The sequence below is a fragment of the Carex rostrata genome, chromosome 2 (genome assembly GCF_964058835.1).
Source record: "Carex rostrata chromosome 2, lpCarRost1.2, whole genome shotgun sequence".
NCBI lineage: Eukaryota > Viridiplantae > Streptophyta > Magnoliopsida > Poales > Cyperaceae > Carex > Carex rostrata.
Window position 1 is genome coordinate 2,654,974 of NC_135919.1, and position 17,732 is coordinate 2,672,705.

At 34.3% G+C, this 17,732-nt stretch overlaps 3 protein-coding genes across 4 annotated transcripts; 2 read left to right on the top strand and 1 right to left on the bottom strand.

Moving 5' to 3' along the window:
- The first annotated feature begins 581 nt into the window (after window positions 1-581).
- LOC144568850 (alpha-1,2-galactosyltransferase gmh3-like) lies at window positions 582-4,196 on the top strand. Of its 2 annotated transcripts, XR_013515776.1 has the most exons (7): window positions 582-1,075; window positions 1,169-1,201; window positions 1,342-1,432; window positions 1,681-1,938; window positions 2,616-2,752; window positions 2,881-3,368; window positions 3,959-4,196. XR_013515776.1 is itself a non-coding variant. In XM_078319224.1 (5 exons), the coding sequence occupies exons 1-5, from the start codon at window positions 608-610 to the stop codon at window positions 2,702-2,704; spliced, it is 939 nt and encodes a 312-aa protein (XP_078175350.1). In that variant the 5' UTR covers window positions 582-607; the 3' UTR covers window positions 2,705-2,754. The 2 variants fall into 2 exon arrangements, 1 of the variants encoding a protein (XP_078175350.1); XM_078319224.1 differs by lacking the exons at window positions 2,881-3,368; window positions 3,959-4,196 and having other exon boundaries at window positions 2,616-2,754.
- On the top strand, window positions 4,004-9,681 carry LOC144550691 (proline--tRNA ligase, chloroplastic/mitochondrial-like). Its single transcript, XM_078298667.1, has 12 exons — window positions 4,004-4,059; window positions 5,291-5,600; window positions 5,749-5,805; window positions 6,384-6,494; window positions 6,621-6,707; window positions 6,792-6,905; window positions 7,023-7,229; window positions 7,648-7,785; window positions 8,098-8,259; window positions 8,573-8,772; window positions 8,915-8,998; window positions 9,340-9,681. Exons 1-12 carry the CDS (start codon window positions 4,004-4,006, stop codon window positions 9,479-9,481), a joined length of 1,668 nt encoding a protein of 555 aa, XP_078154793.1. The 3' UTR covers window positions 9,482-9,681.
- Window positions 9,682-10,246: 565 nt separating this feature from the next.
- LOC144568872 (cysteine-rich receptor-like protein kinase 10) lies at window positions 10,247-17,408 on the bottom strand. The gene is made up of 9 exons (XM_078319225.1): window positions 16,987-17,408; window positions 15,366-15,766; window positions 14,756-14,812; window positions 12,940-13,044; window positions 12,665-12,843; window positions 12,229-12,439; window positions 11,229-11,466; window positions 10,913-11,063; window positions 10,247-10,765 (listed from the first exon to the last, which is right to left on the bottom strand). The coding sequence occupies exons 1-9, from the start codon at window positions 17,331-17,333 to the stop codon at window positions 10,475-10,477; spliced, it is 1,980 nt and encodes a 659-aa protein (XP_078175351.1). The 5' UTR covers window positions 17,334-17,408; the 3' UTR covers window positions 10,247-10,474.
- Window positions 17,409-17,732: the final 324 nt, after the last annotated feature.

The window sequence follows — 17,732 nt, forward strand, 5'->3', positions numbered from 1 at the left end:
GAACAAATAGTTTTCCACACTGTTTATTCGTCGTTGACGTGAAAGTCATGGGGACCGAAAAGGAGCAGGTATCCTCTGAGATATCTCATATTTTGCGTGACCGACGTGTCAGGTGCCTATTCGAGTAACGTAGGGGTCAGTGTTATTTGAGATTTGAGATTCGTGCATACCGTATTTGAACAGTTGGGATTTTCCTAAAAGTCACGCAAAATATGAGGTATCTTAGAGGTTGAAAATTCGCCGAAACGTAGGCACCATTGATGCATTGACCGTTTGACCTGTAGATGAGACGTCCATTTATCGTAAAAAAGGGAAATAAATCTGCTGTTATTCCAATTAATAACAGAAACCTGTTATTATAATCCCAACCGTTAATATTAATTTAGATTCGAGCATGGAAAATTCGAACAGTTGAGATCGGATAACAGCTTTTTGGAACCGTTGATATTTGTTGAGATTCGAGCATGGAAAATTCGAACAGTTCAGATGGGAATAACAGCTTCCTGTTATTCCTTGTGAATAACAGAAGATTTATTTCCAAAAATTCCAGTAGATTTAGTGTCTGCGCCAGTGACCACTCCGTGGCTCTACAACGAATCAAAACCCAATGCCTCCGCGCCTCCCCGTTCGATGCTCTCTCCGCCGCACCATCGCGAAGCGCCGCCACCTCCGTCCCTTTCTCTACCTCTCCTTCTTACTCTTCCTCTCCCTCCTCATCCTCCACTTAGCATCCTCCATACTCCGCCGCGCTAACTCCCTCGGTCGCTGTTGCTCTCCTCCTTTACCTCCCACTTCCCTATTATCTTCATTTCCCCGTTCTAAAATCGCTATTGTAACTCTCTCCGACGAGTCCAAGGAGTCTGAGATCTACTACCCTGGTGGTTGGAAGAGGCGGTCGTTTGTCGGGGTGAAGAACGCCGTGTGGGGAAACAAAAGGAGGTACGCCGAGAGAATGGGTTATGGTTTTGTTGATGCTACAAATTTGGTTGATCGTAGCCGTCCACCTAACTGGAGTAAAGTACTGGCCGTTCAATCGAGTCTGAGGTTTTACGACTGGGTATTTTGGAATGACGCAGTGAGTAATTCATTCTTCTTTCTATGAAGTGATTCTCATTTTCTTTGTTTTTGTAATGTTCTTCTAATTAACAGTTTATTCCTTTGTTATTAGGATACTGTGATCACAAACTCAGATGTATCACTGGTAAGTTCTAGATAGGCAAGACAATTAAATATTTAAATATTTCCTATTTTGAATAAAGAATATGCACAACATTTGCACCAGTGAATTTTAGAAAAAAAATTCATTTGGAAGTTGTTCTCACTTGTCAGGTTTTCTTGTAGGAGAGTATATTGTTTGGACTTATTGGACATGGTGATATCCAATCAAGCCCTGATCTTGTTGTGACAGAGGATCTCAATGGGGTGAATTCTGGTAAATCTCATATATTCATCTTAAATTGACTTAAATTGAAATCACAGTGCCCCTTTTCAACTCAGTTGTTAGTATCTGATAGGGAATTTGTTGTTTCATTTTCATTTTCTCAGTCTCCAAAGAAGAAATTTATGTACTTGGGTAGTGATCATTCCATGTTTATAGATCCCAGTTTTTGTTTTACATTTCCAAGATTTGTTTCATATATACATGCTGGTCACTTATAATTGTTGTATTGTTCTTTCAAGGGGTCTTCTTTGTACGCAAATCAGATTGGAGTCAGAGATTTCTAGAAAAGTGGTGGAATCAAACTTCTTTCGTGCAATTTGGTTCAACAAAGAGCGGTGACAATGCCGCTCTGAGTCACCTAATAGATCATCTTCCCCAAGAGGAATTACAACTCCATGTTCTCATTTCACCAATGCAATGTTTGTTTAATTCTTATCCTTGGTACCCGTCCTGGAAGTCGTACCATCTGCTCATCTCTCCCTGGAAGACTTGGCAAGGTATCTATTTAACTTTAGTAATTTCTTTTGTGATTTGTAATTACAAGGAGTGCATGTAGATACAGGATGGATGTGCCCCTACCAGGATATATCTGCATGTAGGGATGTAAATTCGTGCCGTGACCAAATTTGGAGGGACAATCACGGCACGTGAATGATCATGGCACGTTAGTCACGTTGTGACCACACGTTTCGTGTCCAAACGCGACTGGTCACATTTGTCACGTTTGATCACATTTATCTGTTTTGTTCGCTATTCAAGTTAGTTTATTCAAGATTCATCATTCGATCAAGATCTAACGATCTTCGTGCCGTGCCGGGACTGGACCAGTTCGTGTGTTGTGACCAGATCAGTCCGTGTGCTGTGCCGTGACGGAACTGTGCCGTGCCATGACGGATGTGGTTACGGCGGGACTTTTTTACATCCCTACCTGCATGTGTGGTTTATGTGCTGTCGCTTTAGTTTCCTTGTCTCCTTTTATTGTTTGATTGATTCTTATAAAGATCCTTAGCCACAATTGTTTTTTTTTTTCAATTGAACCAGCTGCAGACTGCCTGATTAATTATTTTCATTTGCAAAAAGTCAGCAAATCTTGTTACTATGGTTGAGATTTGAAACTAACCTGACAATTGTTTTTTTTAATATGAAGTAACCTTTTTATTTTTTTTCCCCTTAGGAGCATATTCGGATGGAGACTTTATTGTGCACATGGCTGGCTTAGATAACAAGAGAGGATGGGCATTAAAATTACTTCAAGATGTGTAAACTGAACTGTGACTGCCAATAGACAGTAAGCTGGCATGCATGCATGCATCCTAACCCGTTCCTTTGAAACTTATGACAGATGATGCGCAGTAGGCATATGGCATCCGACTAAATTCATGGTATATATAAAATTATAAAACAGTATGATGTTAATAGAAACAGTTGAAGTATAATTTTCTATTTTGAGCCCTTAGATTACTTATAAATGGATATAGAGATTTCAAAGAAAGAATGAGAATCTAGTGTTTAATTCCTGGATTGTTTGCTGAAGGTAATTATAAAATTCTTTGATATAAAATGTTTGTTTGTACATAAAGAAAAAAAGGTATTGTATTTGCTTTGCTTCTGAAGAAAAATGATGAGCATTTACCTGCCAAAATGACAGGATTATAAGTACACATAAAATGAGAGGATTTATTGTGATGAGCAAATCAATTAAATGTCGAAGTCAGATGTATGCTCTATGAGCGTGCTCTTTGCGAGCTTTTTCAGTGTGTTAACAGACTGATACTAAAATGCAAAGGATGTTTTTTTTAGCTTCTTTTTCTAGCACTGATATGTTGGTCTACCAAGAAACCTGTCTCTGCGCTTCAGGCTCCAGGCTCTGTAGAAAGATGAAAAAGAAACGGCAAAACTTTCTATCCCTCTACTGGTAAAAAAAGTGGTAATTCTTATTTTTCTTCTTTTCCTTTTCTTTACCAACTTCTTGGTGAAGTTACCTTTGTCTGTTTTAATTGGTATTTAATGGCTCTGCTAGGCATATTACCACTGATTACCAGTAAAGATTACTACTGACTAGTGTACCAGATTCTAAACAGCAGAGTAAAGTGTTTATATGTACCTGTGAACATGTGAATGGCACTAGCAAAGGGTGCCAGTATGACAGTTCTTCCATAAACTAAAATCAACGAGTCAGTACTGTTGACAAATGGAAGGAATTGATTTACAAAACAGGCCTTTGATTTAGTAGAAATAATTGGTTAATTGGTCGAGGCCTGAACCTAGTTCCAGCAAGTAACAAGTACCTCACATAAAATCACATTGATTATGAAGGCTACTTGAGAAGAGAATTCCCGAGTCTAGATTAATAAACCTAAAATTCAATACTTTTCCTTGTATCATGCATTGTTAGTCCAATATCAAAATATTCAATTTGTTTATAGATTTTTTTCTGATTGAATACTTAATTATCCATCTTTTTTAATTTAAATTTTGGAGCTAAAACAAAGTATGATTTTTTAAAACATAATACAGGTCTGAAGTACTGCAACAGTAAGGAGCTCTCTTCTTTCTCCTGCAATGGATTCACTCGATGAGAAATCCAATTTGTCACTCTTCGGTTTACTAAAAGAGGAGTAATTCAAATTCGATGGGAATTGAAGATGGTTTTAGGGTTTAGGGTTTAGGATAACGGTGCCAATAACTTGTTATGATTGCAATACTTCCTATTTGCATCGAATCAATTTTTTTTAGCTATTAAATTATATATGGAACATATTTTTGGGATAAGAATCTGTTTGAGAAATTAACAATTTCATCAATTAACAAGTTGCTGCTGCCGAAATTTTTATTAATACCCAAAAAATATTTCACATTTTGGATTATACACACATTTTCAAGAAAATTCAGAAAATAACCAATACACCAAATTATTCACTAGAAATTTTTTGCTTTTCTGCTGAATTATTTGGCAGATACGGAAATCTGCTTTCCTTTGAATAATTTAGCGGAAAAGTTTTTATTTTTGTTTTTTCAGCGTACTTTTTGTTGTTGTTGTTGATGTTTTGATTGTTTGAATATGTTTTGAGAATTTTTATTTGTTAATTGCTTAAATATTTTAATATGTTTGGAACATGGGATTTAAAACGTACAAAATTGAGATCGGAAACTATAATTAAAATTGAAATAACATAAAAACAAGATATAAATTAAATCATTAATTAATAAATGTTGAAGCAATTAAAACTGGAACAACATAAAAATGAAAATGTGATTGTCTCTACAAATTTGATTGTTACTGACAAACTTCTAAACATAAAATTTAGTTGTGACTATAAATTAAACTTACAACAATATAAGATCATTTAAAACATATCAATGTTAGCATCTGTTTGTGAAAAATCATTTTGTTGCTCCTCTTGAGGAAGGTGTTCCTGTTTATGCTTGTCTTATTGTTTCCTTTACATTACATTGTTTGTGTATTTATATTCTTTTCAGCATATGATTACATTTGTTTTGTTTAATTATTTAGGCCATTTGTGCCACTTCGTTCAGCAGCGAGGCTTCGATTTTCAACAACTTAATTTTGTAGTTTGTTTTTGCTATATTAATAATTTTCCGTTCATCTTTAATTTTGCAATTTATGTAATAAAAAGTTCAATATTTGGAAAGGGTTTTAGTTAAAATTGGAAAAATCAGAAATGAGTCCAACTGCTAATTCGGTACAAAGAAAAAATTAATTTTCTAAAAATTGTGAAAAATTGATACAGAAAAAAAAAATGTTTGGTGTCCAGACTTAAATTTTTTGTAAAAATAAAATTAATCGAGTTTGTTTATTAGTAATTTTTTTTTTTTGGTTTTTAAAAGAATTCCGTCCAATGTTGCCAGCTGTCCGCCGCCTCCGATCGCTCTCTCTCCGACGTTCTCCCCGCGCCGCCGCCTACCGCCTCTCTTCGGAGTCCGCGGGAAGGTCTCAACTTCGCCGTCGTTGCCAGAGTTCGCTGGAAAGATCTCAACTTCGCCGTCGTTGCCGGAGTTCGCCGTGACTCCCCGGTCGGTGGATTTTAACGCGTGGTTTCAGGATGTGATCGATAAAGCTGAACTAACAGATGATGGGCCTGTCAAAGGCACTATGATTTTTGAACCTTACGGATACGAAATTTGGGAAGCAATTCAGGTAGATATATATATATAGCCTATCTAATTTAATGGAGAAGAGATGATCTCTGATCAGAAGCAACGATATGGTGGAAATTTTTGATCTTTGATGAATTGAAAGAAACCTAAAATTATGCTCTTAATGGTGATTTTTCTTTGGTTTGTAGAATTATTTGAATGTGAAATTCAAGAAGATTAGACACAGAAACATGTATCTGCCTCAGGTGTGCAGTGTGCTTTATCTCCTCTCTTTTATGATCTTGAACCATTTCAACCTTCAACATGTCCATGTTTTTTGTGGAATTTCACGTATACCACTCAAAAAATTTCAAAATTACATATTCTTCCCTCTAAATTTTAAAATTACGTGTTTTCACCTCTAAACTTCAAAAACTCACATATTTATCAATTTTATTGTCTTTTATATTAAAACACCATTTAAATTCATAAAAATACCAATTTTACCCTTTTATTACAAAACATAAAATATCCGTCTGACTTCAATTTGAATTTAAAAGATTCCTCTACAGTCCGAATTAATTCAAAATTTGTGCATGTTAGATCAGCAAGAATCTTGAAACGAACACACGCGGATATTGAGCTTTCTTTTTCTGATTGGATGTACTATATCTATATTAGCTCTTGAGCTTTACTTCCATTAAGTGGTGGTAAGTGTACCAAATGGATACCTTGGGTCTGGTTCAAGTAGATAACTGAATGTGCTTATAAAATTAATTAAGTGGTCAGACATCATTGCATAATAATCATATAACTTCGAATTTTATGATGCCTTTGTTTTCAGTTAATTCCAATCAAATTTATAGAGAAGGAAGCCAGTCATATTGAGGGCTTCAAGCCTGAGCTTGCCATAGTTACTAGAGGGGGAGGAAAAGAGCTTGACGAACCTCTTGCGGTACGTATGTCTCCTTCTTCACCTTTAAAAAAAAAAAAAAAGAATTCTGTATACATGAAGAGTTAAAAGACGTTGACAATTAAATTTTGAGGTTATTTCCCCACAATAGCAGTTTGTGTCTGACAGGTGAGGCCAACAAGTGAGACCATTGTAAGTTACTACTTTAATCGATGGATACACAGTTACCGTGACCTTCCTCTCATGATTAATCAGGTTATTCTCTCTCCTCAATTTGTAAGGTTTCTATGTTTCTGCCTTCATTGTGCTCAGTAATTATATTCAAGTATATTGTTCCAGTGGGTTAATGTCACAAGGTGGGAGAAGAGAACGAAGCCGTTTTTGCGAAATCTAGAATTTCTGTGGCAAGAGAATCACACAGCCCATGCAACCTTTGAGGAGGCCGAGAAGAAGGTTTGATTTTCTTTTTATTTTATTTCTTGTATTCACTATCTTACTAATGAGTTATGTTTTCATTATTTCAAATAAGTTACTTGTTTAGTTTTTTCTTTTGTTTTCAATCTCACACAGGCATTGCAAATGATTAATTTATATAAGGATTTTGCATATGAGCAAATCGCACTACCAGTTATTACTGGTAGAAAATCAGAACAAGAGACTTTTGCTGGTGCCACCTGTACATACACTATTGAGGCTATGATGGGTGACAAGAGAGCATTGCAGTCTGGCACAAGTCATAACCTTGGACAGAAGTTCTCTCGTCCCTTCAAGACTCGGGTCATATTTTTTGGCCTTTTATCATATGAAATTGTTTCATTTGGTTGATCACAATTAATTATATCTACCTCAGTGCCTACAAAAGGAAACTTCATGCCCCTGCAAAAGTAAAGATAACATAATCCCCTGTAGAACACAAGTAGTATTATACACGCTATCATAAAACTTGAAATCTATCTAATATAAACGCACCCTCGTTATCTTTATTCTTTACTACTGTGGGAAGGAAGAATGTTTTCTTTAGCATTTGGTGAAACTGAGCTATCTGTTTTCTTTGCTACTATGGGTTTAGATGATATGTTGACGTTATATATATGAGAGCATAAATGAAACTAGTCCAATAAAAAAAAAGGTTCCTATAAGCTGGAAAGAGGAGGGGAGAAAGGAAACTTAGTCATTGTTTTTATTCATTTTGCAGTTCATGAAAAAAAATGGAGATATGGAACATGTTTGGCAGACTTCATCGGCAGTCAGCAGTCGCCTTATTGGTGGCATTATCATGACACATGGAGATGATACCGGTCTCATGCTTCCTCCAAGAATTGCTCCTATACAAGTAATTTTAATCGGAATTTGTATTTCCCTTGCTGACAGTGAAGATGCTATTGCCTATTGGTCAGCATTTTTCATTTACATATTATATACAATAAGCTCAATAGATTATAAATGGTCATATATTTGTTTTACAAGTATTACAAAAATGCAACTTTTCTCTCATTATGATCCTGTTTGTTGTGACAAGTATATAACATAGATTTGATGGTCCATTGGGGTATTGATTCATTGTTTTTCTTTAAATTTATTTAGTGATTTGGTAATTATTGTATATATTGTGACTTGATTTTAGTTTCGTCTGTGATTCATGTAGGTGGTAATCGTGCCGATTTGGAATAAGAGTTATGAGGAAACATCACTTTTAGAGGCAGCAACAACTGTTGAGAATATTTTGACTGAAGCAGGTATTCGAGTCGAGTTAGATAAATGGGATCAGGAAACACCTGGTTGGAAATTCAACTTTTGGGAGATGAAAGTAAGCAATTTGTTATGTTTAATTTCCCCATTATATTTTAATTTGAACATTGTTAAGAGCTTTGTATTTGGCCGCACTTAAGATGAACTGTGCCATGCTTCTACATCCGAGCATGAATTTGTGGAAATTCAGTAACAAAATGAGTTTCAATAGTTACTTACACACAAGTAATAAAATTTAATTAGAAAAAAACAAATGATACAAAAACAGAAAAGAAAGAACAAAGGGATGGAGTTTGATATTTGTCAGTACTACACCATTAATTGTTGGCATATACAATTAATTCTTTTGGTTACCGTTCTATATTTTGCAGGGAGTACCTTTAAGGCTTGAAATCGGACCGCATGATGTGACCAACAAGAGCGTGGTAGTTTCTAGAAGAAATGTACCAGGAAAAGCAGGTAAGGAATTTGGGGTTTCTATGGAGGCTTCTACTCTAGTGAATTATGTGAAGTCAAGATTAGAAGAAATTCAAGATGTGCTTTTGCAAAGGGCCATATCATTCCGAGATAGGTATATAATCACTGTAATTAAATTTCACTTTTCTGGTTCTATATATGTGCTTTTTTTACACCTGACAATTAATCGTTATAATAATTTTACTCAGTATATGCATACATTGTGCATGCTCTTAATTTTCACTTTTGTGTTGCAGTAACATAGTAGATGTTAGCTCGTACGGAGAGCTGAAGGAGGCAATTGCTCAAGGAAAGTGGGCAAGAGGCCCTTGGTCAGCCAGGTATGAATTAGTTATAATAAGGCCGTTTTATTTTTTTTTAAGTGAGCACATATCTTTTGAACTAGGAATAGCTTTACAGGTTGCATGAATTGTTTTTTGGTGCAAGCCATTAGCAGCCAATAGCTTTACATATCTTTATTTGTTGAAGTTACAGATTACATATTCAACGTTCGGATGCAAAATTTTATGATTAAAAACTAACTGTACATTTTATTTTTCCTTCTGACCCATGACAACATGCTCTGGCACAATGATAGGGATGATTTTATTAACTTTTGAGTAGTTTTTCGCTATCAAAAAATGCAATTAATTATCAGTAAAATATTAAATTTGTTTTCCAGTGCTGCTGAGGAGCTGAAGGTGAAAAAGGAGACCAGTGCGACACTACGATGCTTTCCTTTTGAGCAGCCTGAAGGCGACAAGAAATGCTTTATGACAGGTAAACCTGCAGAGGAAGTTGCTATTTTTGCCAAGTCTCATTGATATTTTTCCGTTTTGTCTTCTTTTTTCTGGTTGCAAGTTTCCCTATTTATGAGATTGTGGCTCCTTTCGTTGTTGTTTAATCCAATTTATATTAGTTTTGTTATAACAGCATAGATCAATTGAGATTTAAGTTATTTCATGTAACCAACTGATAAAGCCCATGTTTGGTTGTGGGTTAAAATTATTATGAAATGGGTTGTTTATTTCAGGATAAGATGATACAATATGTTTTTGTTTTGTTGTGGTTTAAAGTTATATGATAGAATTAGTTGAATCTTTTAATTTTCATATTTTGCCTCATGTATTCGATAACAATTAGCAAGTTTTTTTTAATTATAGAATAATTTAAAATTAAAAAATTATAGATGTTAGTTTAATCTTACGTATTCTTAAACGTTGGTGATATATCACTATTGTGTAAACATAAAATATATGACTGATAATATTTAGAATTAAAAAATATCATTATATAATTTAGAACACAACATGCCAAATTGTCATAATTATTTTTAGAATTAAAAAGTAACATTATATAATTTAGAACACAACATACTAAAATACAAATGAAAAATATAAATCAAGCGATAGTATAGATCACATGATCTCCATATTAAAATGTGTTTGAAAACCCAATTTTAGATTTCATGAAATTTTTTTACTATTATTTTAGATAGGTACTCAATCATTGTTTTGGATGGTCCAGAATCATTTAAAAAAAAATAATTTTGTACCTATCTAACAAAATAGTAAACAAATTCCAAAAAATACTCACTTAATTTGCTATCAATTATGATCATATCGTTGACACCTAATTAACTGAACAATCGTACAAGCATCATAACTAGAATTTAGAATTGAAGCTCCAACACTTCAAATTTATATGCTGAATTAACATTGATCTCATTCATATACAAACAAAAATGAGATTAAGTGCATATGAACACGTAAAATTTAAAAATTAATTACCTAACTAAGCTAATAGGTATTGCAGAATTACCTACCTTCTGGGTTGGTCAAGGTGACATCATTTATTGAGCATGATTCCAGTACTCCTTTCTCTGTTACTCTTACATTGAAGTATGCTGGCTGCTTGGGATCCGGTAGAATTATACTTGCAGTGGTAAGAAACACGATCACATCAGACATGGTAGGTCGATCGGCTGGATTCTCTTGTACACACAGTAATGCCACATGAATGCATCTCTCTATCTGTCTATAAGGAACTTCAGTTAATACAGGAGAAATTAGCTCTGCAATGTTTCCTCCTTTCCATCTATCCCAAGCCTGAAAAAAGAAAAACAAAAGAAGAATATCAATACCGAGTACCAACATTAAATTAAAGTTCAGAAAAGGAATTCACTTTTAAGTTAATTTGTAACATATATATGATTGTATAATTAAGAGTTTGTGGATATATATATGTTTCATTACATATCCAAGTAGGTTGAGAAAGTCTCCGTATTGGTGAAAACTTGTATTCCTTTTGCTGCTTACAATCTCCAGAAGCAGCACACCAAAACTAAATACATCTGTTTTGATTGAGAAAAGACCCTCGGATGCATACTCTGGAGCCATGTAACCACTGATAAAAGAACAAGAAGAAAACAACACGGTGTTATAGATCATCATTATTTAAATTAATAAAATTTCTAATTTGAGTAGATTTGTTTTCTACTTGAACTATGCTCTTTGTTTACAATAAAATAAATTTATCAAATTTTTATTTTGCATATGACGCTATACTCACTAAGTCCCAACTACCCTGTTGGTATTTGCTTGGAGCTCTTTTGTGCTAAAAATCCTAGCCAATCCGAAATCTGATATCTTCGGATTCATTTCAGAGTCCAAGAGAATGTTGCTTGCTTTCAGATCTCTATGAACAATTCTTAGCCTCGAGTGTTTGTGCAGATATAAGAGTCCTTGAGCAATGCCTTCAATTATCTCAAAACGCCTTTCCCAATTTACAAGTTCTCCTCTTGTTTTATCTGTGATACAACAAATATATAAACAAAGGAGTTGGATTAACCTTTGTATTGGTCTTGAATTGTTAGTTTTTAATTAAAATTTTAAACATAAGGAGTCAAATATTGAACTGTTTACTTTTATAATAAAGCAACTATTTGGTGAATAGGTTCTTAGAATGGAAGAGAGAGAAATCTTGTGATCTGAGAGGCCTCCCAATTCAGATTACTACATGATTAAAAATTAGTTTGATAACTTACAACCCATGTGAGCATGGAAGGCTACCATGTGTCAGGGAAGAGAAGTATCACTGGTAAAATTGCTTAACGAAGTAGGAGAGAAAAAACTGTAACAGACTGATACAAATCATTACTGGTACGAAGAGAAAGGCACATGGAGCTGATGATATAATACAAGTCTCCAAATTGAGCAATGAAAGAACCATATTCTGTATTCTTTTGGTTGGCTATGTTTTCATCTTATATATTCTTTATAAGCTCAATTGTCTTGAGCATTTTTCTTTTCAAAATAGTGGACACAAACTCTGTAACCGCAATTATCAATGGAATATGGGCTTGACCCTTATTTTTCCTAAAAAAAAAAAAAAAAACAACCCCGGTGATATATTACAGATGACTCAGCAAGTACTAAGAAAAAAAAAACAAACTTTTCTATATAGAAATGAGTTTTGTAAAATGGAACTAGTACTGTAATTTATGGAAACATATAGAAAAATGGATATAATATTACAAAAATCCTTTCATAATAGGTCTCTAGAGACGTACCGAAAATGAAATAGTCTAAGCTCTTGTTGGGCATAAACTCATAAATCAATATTTTCTCCACTCCTTGGATGCACCACCCGACCAGTCGGACTAAGTTTCTGTGTTGCAACTTTGCGATAAGCTGGATTTCATTTTTAAATTCAACTAGACCTTGACCTGAATATGAAGAAAGCCTCTTGACAGCTATCTCAAGACCATCTTGTAGCACCCCCTAGAAAAAGAACTTTGAATCACTATAAAACCTAATTCTTCTTTGAATCTCATCATAAAGTATTTTCATGCATTTAAAATTTTGTCAGGTTCTTTTACTGTCTTCCTTTACTTTAATGGCCACATTATACTGATGGCTTTTCTTTCTCTTAAAAAGATAATAATTAGCATAAATAAGAAATATAAAAAGGAAAGAAGAATGGAGGCTGAAGGAAATAGATAACACCTTATAGACGGGTCCAAATCCACCTTCGCCGAGTTTATTGTCTAATGAGAAGTTACCTGTAGCATCAGCTATTTGATTGAAATCAAATAGTGGAAAATCTGAACTTCTTTCTCTGCTCCATAGATCCAGTGCTTCATTGTTAGTTGTGAGCATTTTTTCTTCTTGAGAAATCTCGGTTTCTAAATCATTAAAGAAGATATAAAGTGTTAGCTAAGTTTTCATCCAAATGTACATGTTGACAAGTACTGTTCAATTGTATAAAGAACAAAATTAACCTGCATATCTCATTTTTCTGATTAACAGAAAGATGATGAAGCAGACAATTATAAGCAATGCCACTGATACACTGATGATGATAATGAGGCGCCTGCTCCTTCCTCCTGAAGAAATTTGTGAGATTGAAATAATCAACACATAACAATTGTTTACTTATCTGTTGCAATTTTGCATAGATGAGGACTGAAGAAAAAGATTCAACATTTGCAATGAACTGATGGATAAACACATTCAAAGAGTGGATACTAGGTAGCAAATGTTCATCAAGTTGAATTCAGGTTAGTTCACTTTCAAGTTGTAAGTAGGTAGAGCTTGGATTATTCCAGAGTAGAACGGGCCAGTCAGATTAAGGTGAACACATGCCATAACATTTTGGATCAGGTGTTTATGTTGGGATTAGTTCTGCGTTATGGTATCTCTTTGAAATTCTACTAAGTAGGTCAATTTTTTTTAAGCAAGTTTTGCTCTTTGCTCTATAATGATAAAATGATTTGATTAAGTACCACAAATGTAGATACTGGTAGTGTTGCAGAAATGGAACATTTCAGGAACATATCAGATAGGGTCAACTAAGTATGTTCTTTATAAAAGGTCAATTAGGGATTCTGGTCTTCCAATGCTGATCCTTTCAGGTTTAAGTTTGATCGAGTTAGCATGTTTGACTTTTCAAGATTTGTCAGGTGAGTTTGGATTTGCGAATTTGGATTGGATCGATGGACAGATCATTTAATTAGGGTCAATCATGCATGGTGCTGATTATCTGAGCCAGTGATCCCAACTCAATGGCTGTAATTTTTCTGCTGTGAGACAGAGAAACAGCAAAGATATGTAACATATCTTGTTACAATATGAGTTAGGGGCGTCAATGGGTATGATACGGTTCGAGTGGAAGCATTTTCATACACATACCTATTAAGAATAAACCCGTTTCTACCCTTATCCATTAAGAATTGACCTTAACCTACTATTACCGTTAAAATTATTGGGTAACAATAGGGTAGCGGATGAATAATACTAATACAATAGTTAGTTTTATTATTTTTTACAAATAGACCATCAAAATTCATTCATTTCACACATATATATATATTTTTGTCAGTTTAAAATTTTTTGATACACCAATATAAGAACAACAATCTGTGTGATTTTAAATCATTAACATTAGGTATATATAGCACTGCAGCACAAGACAGACTTAATCTATAACTAATGGGAAATAAATCTGTTGTTATTCGAAATACTTTTTACCATGAGATTTTAAATCTGCCGTTGACCTTTGTCAAGAATTGGGCATGAAAAACTTTTTACCTTGGGATTCATGCATTAAAAACTTTAAACGGTTGTGATAGGAATAACAGGGTCCTGTGATCCCTTTGGAATAACAGCAGATTTATATCCTAACTTATTTTTCCTGAAATCCACCAGCATCAACTCATAAGAAAATGCAAAAGAAATTCCCACCTGTCTCTTCTGTCCTCTTATAAAAAAAAATTTAGCAGAAAGTTCGAGAAAAAAAAGGCAAAAATATGTATACCAAAACATTGTAAACAGAGCTTAGAGGTAAATATAGTGCGTGTATTCTAATAACTACAAAGCACTTCTTGGTTAAACCTCAGGAGTTTTAATGTTTGTATCCATCCCAGACCTCACATTCTACTCCTGTAACAAAATAGTTTGATATATATTGGATCATGTAACAAGATAGTCCGACATCGGACTATGTACAAAAGTAGTTTGATATTGAAATTGTTTCAATTTTTAGGAATAATTACAGTTTGGTGAACACACCCGCAGATACAGAGACAGGATTTGTACCTGGTTCAACTACCGGGACAGCATTCTCCTGGGCAGGACTTGTGTCAGAAGGTATGCCTACGGGGACAGAAGAAGGTCATTGAAAAATAATACATATATTGTTATGAATAGTCTTATGAATTAATAGAAATATTGTAAACTGTAATAAAATTTGAGAAGGAAGTAATGAATGAAAGCTTTTTTTGTATATATGCTCTGAATATTACAAGTCTATTTATAGGCCCTTGTCATCTAGTAGCCGTTGCTATATTTCCTAATTACAAAATGTTAAGTATGGTATAAAATATGGCTGGGTAATTATTGATAGAAGCTAGCTGTCGGTTGCCTCTGTTGCCTTTGTGTTTGGATTATGATCAATGGTGAATATCTTCTGAGATCTATTGAATATCACGTTCCTTTTGCATCAATATTCTCAATAGAATGGATCATCAATGAATTTTGCTCCTATTCATTCATTGAACTGTACATATATATATTTTGGCTTACATTTGCTGTTAATTTCTCACCAACCAAATCCAATGGAGGCCCTCAAGTCAGTTAAATAATGTAAGATGTATTATCTGGGATGTTTTGAACATTTCAGTGTAGTTTTAAGTCCGGAGTGATATACCTTCCTGTTCCATGATAGGAAACATCTCGTAATTCACATAGCAAGAAAACCCGAAGTACCGCAAACCTACAGTATATGCGAGCAGAGATGGCGGTTGTAGCTCACTGATGAGTGAGCTCAAGCATTTGTAGCACTCCTGATAATTTAAATCCCTTGTACACTGCAACAGCCCATACAATTTATCAATTCCATTCACACTTTGTTGCCCTGTGGCCACCATATTTGCTGATACATTAGCAATTAGAATGTCAAATAATGCGTCCCGCGCTGTCAATAATGCATTGCCAAAGAGTTCACGCTCTGTATAGTTCTCAGAAGAGTAAATATAGTATGAAGTAGTGTTTGCCACACCGAAAAAATTCTCATTCGAGTAGCGAATAAAACATGGTCCTGATTCCAGCCTGCATGCATTTACGGTAAACCAAAACTAATGTTATATGTGGTGACTCTTATCTGACCCTTAATTAGCATGTATACCAAAAAAATGTATTTAATTTTGCATCTTATGTTTAATTTTGTATTTTGTGTTTTAAAAAATGTACGGAGTCTTGTGTTATTTCGGTACAACCATTTAATCATCTTGTAATTATATATATTCTGTATAACTAGAAAATTAAAAAACTCTTATAATATTGCGCATAATGATGTAAATACTCTTTTTAATTCTTTATTAATGGAAACGACAACGTTTTAATGTCCTTCAAAACAAAAAAAATATTGTGCATAAATTAGCAGTGGTCTCTGCTGAATAAATGCTGCTTCTTAATTATAGATTGAGATTGGACAGCAACAAGACAATTAAATGACGATTTTCCTCACTATACCTCCAATTTAGTCAACTTTTTCTCCCAATTTAGACCGATTCTTTGTATTTTAACCATTCATTTTTTATTGTAAATTTCTCCTTTGAAAGTCAAGTGAGAGAGGGAGAGAAGAGCATCGTTTCCTTTCTTTTTTCCCTTTTTTTAGGGAAAATCTTGTAGGATAAATTTAATCTGGTCGAATGAAATAAACCAATTTTTTTTTGCTTCTATTTGTTTAGTTCAGTTTACAAACCCAGTACGTGTCCAAAACATTGACGCTTCAATAGTTTTGACATCGATATATCGATATTTTTATGACAAACTGGTATCCATTTAATGTAGATGTACCAATGTATCAAAGTTTTGTGGTAAAAAACTAATGTAGCATCGATGTTCTATATACCGGACTGTCATGAAATCAACTAAGTATCAATGTTTTTTTTTTTTTTTGAAGGTTAGCGACAAATTATCGCCAATAATATATTGAATAAGAAAAAGTTATATGTACACAGTTTCGGACTAAGTTAGAACAACCTAGCCCTTAAATAAGAAAGCTGTAAAATTAACTACAGAAGATGGCCGAAACGAAGTATCAATGTTAAAAAGCAATTAATTTAGGGACGATGTTTGAAAGTAAAGGCATTGATCAATTCAATTTTTTAAATTAATTAAATAATTAAAAGGAGATAGAAAAACTCAGTACCAGCTATAAGCCTGTAACAAGGACCGACCAGTTCATGTTTTTAACTTTTTTACTTGAAAGCCCGGAGCCCATTTATATAAATGTAAGAAAATGAATGAAGTAGTTTATTCATTACCAGGTACCGGCGTCTTTGCTGTAAGGGCAATCGTCAATGATTTTAGAAGCAGCTGTACTGAGGCAATTGTTGCATGTGGTGAGGTTTGCACTGGCATAGCACATGCCGAGGCCATAGATTTGATCAGCGCTTGTTCCAACCGTGTCGTTGAAGTAGCCGCCATTTGATTGGGCAACGGTGGCTATGGACGTGAGAAGGCTGTGGAGATTGTTCTTAAAGGTAGTATCTGAGGTATTAACAGAGCAGTAAGGACGTTGATTTTGAAGCAGAGCATGAGCGGTTCCGCTATAATTATAAACAAGTAAGAGTAGTATAGATGGGAAGAATTTAAGGAGGTAGAGAGCCATTTTTTGAGAATTTGGTTCCCCAAGTGCCGAGGAGGAACAGAGAAGAGAGATTGTTATCAGATTACGTATAACAAAGGGAACATTGAATTTATTGACTGATGACTATCAGTTGGGACTTGGGAGCTGGGACCCTCTCCTAACGTAGATGCAATGGAGACCGATTTTTTTAAAAATACCCATTTAATAAATAAATTAAATTAAAATATCCAAATTTCAACAAAATTTATAAAAATACCCCAACCGCGGATTTTATCCGCGCTCCGGAATTTTTATTCCGGGGCGCGGATAAAATTCGCGCCCCGAAAAAAAAAAAAAAAAAAAAAAAAAAATTTTTTTGGTCCCGAGCGCGGATAATATCCGCGGGCCGAATTTTAAATTTTTTTTTTTTTTTTTTTTTTT